At 33.6% G+C, this 3,604-nt stretch overlaps 1 protein-coding gene across 1 annotated transcript; it reads right to left on the reverse strand.

The window, feature by feature from the left end:
* Positions 1–1,130: 1,130 nt before the first annotated feature.
* CYP736A1 (cytochrome P450 CYP736A1) lies at positions 1,131–3,009 on the reverse strand. The gene is made up of 2 exons (XM_004237457.5): positions 1,966–3,009; positions 1,131–1,870 (listed from the first exon to the last, which is right to left on the reverse strand). Exons 1-2 carry the CDS (start codon positions 2,836–2,838, stop codon positions 1,259–1,261), a joined length of 1,485 nt encoding a protein of 494 aa, XP_004237505.1. The 5' UTR covers positions 2,839–3,009; the 3' UTR covers positions 1,131–1,258.
* Positions 3,010–3,604: the final 595 nt, after the last annotated feature.

A 3,604-nucleotide genomic window follows, 5' to 3' on the forward strand; every position in this document is an offset into this window, starting at 1 on the left:
ATTTATTTTATTTTACTGAAACATCTTTTTAAAAAACTAATTTCTTAAAAAATAATAAGACTCTCATTTTCATAATTTTATTAAATTTATTGAATCACTGATTTTGTTTTAAACTAATTGTTAACAAATAGTAAAATACTCATTTTAATATATTATTTAATTTTGTTGAAAGATAAATTTATTAAAAACGATATTCTTTATTAAAAAAAAAAGGTATGTTGCGAGGCACCAACACTAGTAACGGTGGATGATGCAATGCAATACATCATTTTCGATTTAAATATATCCTACTCTATATCATGCGTGACGGAAAAAGAATGAGAAATTCTATCCGAACGTTGACCTATGTATTATTTTAGGTAAGAGTATTAGTCACGTACAGATTAATTATTTATTTATTAAGTTATATAAATATGAGTGCTAGTTGTTCACATTTTATTATGGGTAAAATAATATATAGATACCTCATCACTTATACATGTATTAGTTATATGAGTTTTTGAATTTGTCAACCAAATAATATATTAATTCTTACATAATTAGATTATTTTATATTTATTTATCAAGTGTCATATAAATTATACAAAATTAATACTTAAAATAATTTATTTTTTATCCAACTATCAAACCACATCTACCAAATGTCTCACATTCACAAATTTGGAAAATCATCTTCTACAAGTAGAAAAAAAACTTAACATAAGTTATGGTGCATTGGTGGAGTGTTTCACCCTTAATCAGAGGTCTTAAATTCGAGCCTTATATATGGAGAAAATCATGTTAGGAATGAGATTTGATGATAGACAAGATGAATTGGGCAAACTCAATGAGATGTACAAATTGGAGCAGGACTAATGAAGAAAGATGTATTCTTATCTTTACTTGCACATAACTAATGATAGTGGATCTTAGTTTGAGGTTGTTAAAACAATGTCACTATATTATTGACATTTTCTTTATGCCATTGTTCGCTTATTGGGTTATGATTCACTTGATATAGAACTAATTAGGTGTCATCCAATTTAGCAAAATTAGGTCTTAACCATTACAGTTCTCAGTTTAGATCTTTTATCGCTTCTCTTATCACTAGTTAAAACATATTCAAACGGAAACAAGAAAGAAGAGATCAATGAGGTAAATTGTAGATTAGCACACAACAATCACAAAATCATATACTACAAACTTCCAATGTTGATTGTAACAAAATGTAAAGTTGAGAAATACTAGTTGATCTTTTACTATATGCATTGTATCTGCATCATTTGTTTAGCTTATATGTAGGAATAGCCAGCAAAGGTTTTTCTCTACATGTTACTATCCCAAACTTCTCATCAATATCTAAATCACAAGACTCAATACCATTTGGAAGCTCCCACTCAAAGCAATGAACCAATTGTGCCACCACAAGGCGGACGACCATAACTGCCAACTGCATTCCAGGGCAGCTTCTTCTCCCAGAGCCAAATGGTACAAGTTGGAAGTCCCGTCCACGAAAATCTACACTGCTCCCAACAAATCTCTCAGGCAAAAACTTCTCAGGATCAGGCCAAACATTTGGATCCATATGAATCGCGTAACAATTTATTATGATTCTGGTTCCCTTTTGTATGTGGAAACCATCGACTACACAATCTTCTATGGACTCGTGATAAAATAGTGGCGCTACAGGATGCAGCCTCAGGCCCTCTTTTACAACCATGTCTAAGTACTTTAAATTCTCCAGGTCGGATTCTTCCACCATTCTATCGAGGCCTACCACTTCTTGCAACTCCTTTTGGAGTTCCTTCATCACTTGGGGGTGCCTAAGAAGTTCGGTGAGTATCCATTCTGTTGATGATGCTGTAGTGTCCATTGCAGCTATAAGCATGTCCTGTATAGTAAATAGGAAACAGGGGAATCAATTAATATAAACCATTTCATTCTCAAGGCTTGTGGTGTGTATAAGAATGAAATGAAAGTACATACAAAAAGGATAGCTTTTATGTGATGACGGTCAAACTGAAATTTTGCATCTCCAGATTGCATTATGTCCATCATGGTGTCCACAAAGTCCTTGTTTTGCTTATGTTCATGAGCGTAAACATGTTCATCAATAATCTTCTCCAGGAACTCATCAAACACCTTTGAAAGATCCTTGAGCTTGCGAGTGATACCTTGGAGATCAATAGCACCAAGGAAGGGGAAAAAATCACCAAGATTTGGCATACCTGCTAAATGCACGACATCTTGAACAATAGCTTTGAATCCCCTCTTGTCCAAGTCCTCATCCATGTACTTCTTTCCAAACACCATTAAGCAAGTCAAGTTAGCATTCAAGGACGTAACCTTTGCACTAAGATCAATAACTACGCGATCACGAGCTTCCTGTTTAAGCGACTCAATAAGAAGTTCAACCTCTTGTTTTCTCATGGATTGAAATGAATGGATCTTTTGATTGCTCAAAAGGTGCACTGTGCACAATTTTCTTATGTTGCGCCAATACACATCATACTTTGCAAAAACCAAATTCTTTTGGCCATAAGCCAAATGTTGAGATGCCTCATGATGAGGCCTACTAGCAAAGATGTGATCATATGTCTTGAGGACCTTCTCGGCTGCATCAGCAGATGAGGCAATGATTGTAGGTACTAGCCCTAGTCTCATATACATAATAGGACCATGTTTTTTGGCTAGATTTTGTAAATCTTTGTGTGGATTTTTGCCTAACAAATGAAGATGTCCTAAAATGGGAAGCCCTGTTGGACCTGGAGGATACCTTTTTCTCTTGTGAATGTTTAGCAGCTCATACAAGGCATATACAGATAGACCAACCACTAGAATTGCCCATAGCAAAGTCATTGAATAAGAAGAGAAAATACTTTCAATATTAAACCAAACACGTCTGGTAAGATTAGAGGGGTGTGATGTATAACATGTCCTCTATATTAAACCAAACACGTCTGTTAAGCAAGATAGGATTAGAATAAAATTATTACCCAATCACTCCTAAATATCTTAGCACGTACCCACAAACATGTCAATGTCAAAGTAGTCTTTTAAAATCCACGCCCACGTGCTTCATTCATTCATTTCAATCAATTATATGGCTCCAATTCCGAAAGCTATTTGACCAAGATATTATTATGGATTGTGATATAGTGGTGGGATTGATTTATTATTAATCAATTTGGGTTGCAGTCTTAGTTATTTATAAAATCTGCCCAAATGGGTCCTGTAATGCGAAATTTGGATCAAGTCGAAAATTTAATGTGGACTTTGAACACCGAGTGAAAAAAATAATTATTATTTTATATTTTTTGGATACCGATCGAGAATTCAATGTGGGCTTAGACAAACCTTTAAAGAATCATTCACTACAACAAAAACAACTTTTAGTGGCATTAAATATTGACATTAATAAAGTGTGCTAAAGTCTTTAACGACATTAGTTAAGAGTAACTAGAACCAATTTTGCTAAAGGCTTTAGGGATATATACAAAAAGTGACAATTGCCGCTAAAAATACATATTTAGTGACAATTAAGAATTAATTGCCACTAATAATCATTTTTGTTGTAGTGACTTACCCCGAAAAAGTAAGAAGTATTTTCACTAAACTATTATTA

Source organism: Solanum lycopersicum, chromosome 4, assembly GCF_036512215.1.
Source record: "Solanum lycopersicum chromosome 4, SLM_r2.1".
Taxonomy (NCBI): Eukaryota; Viridiplantae; Streptophyta; class Magnoliopsida; order Solanales; family Solanaceae; genus Solanum; species Solanum lycopersicum.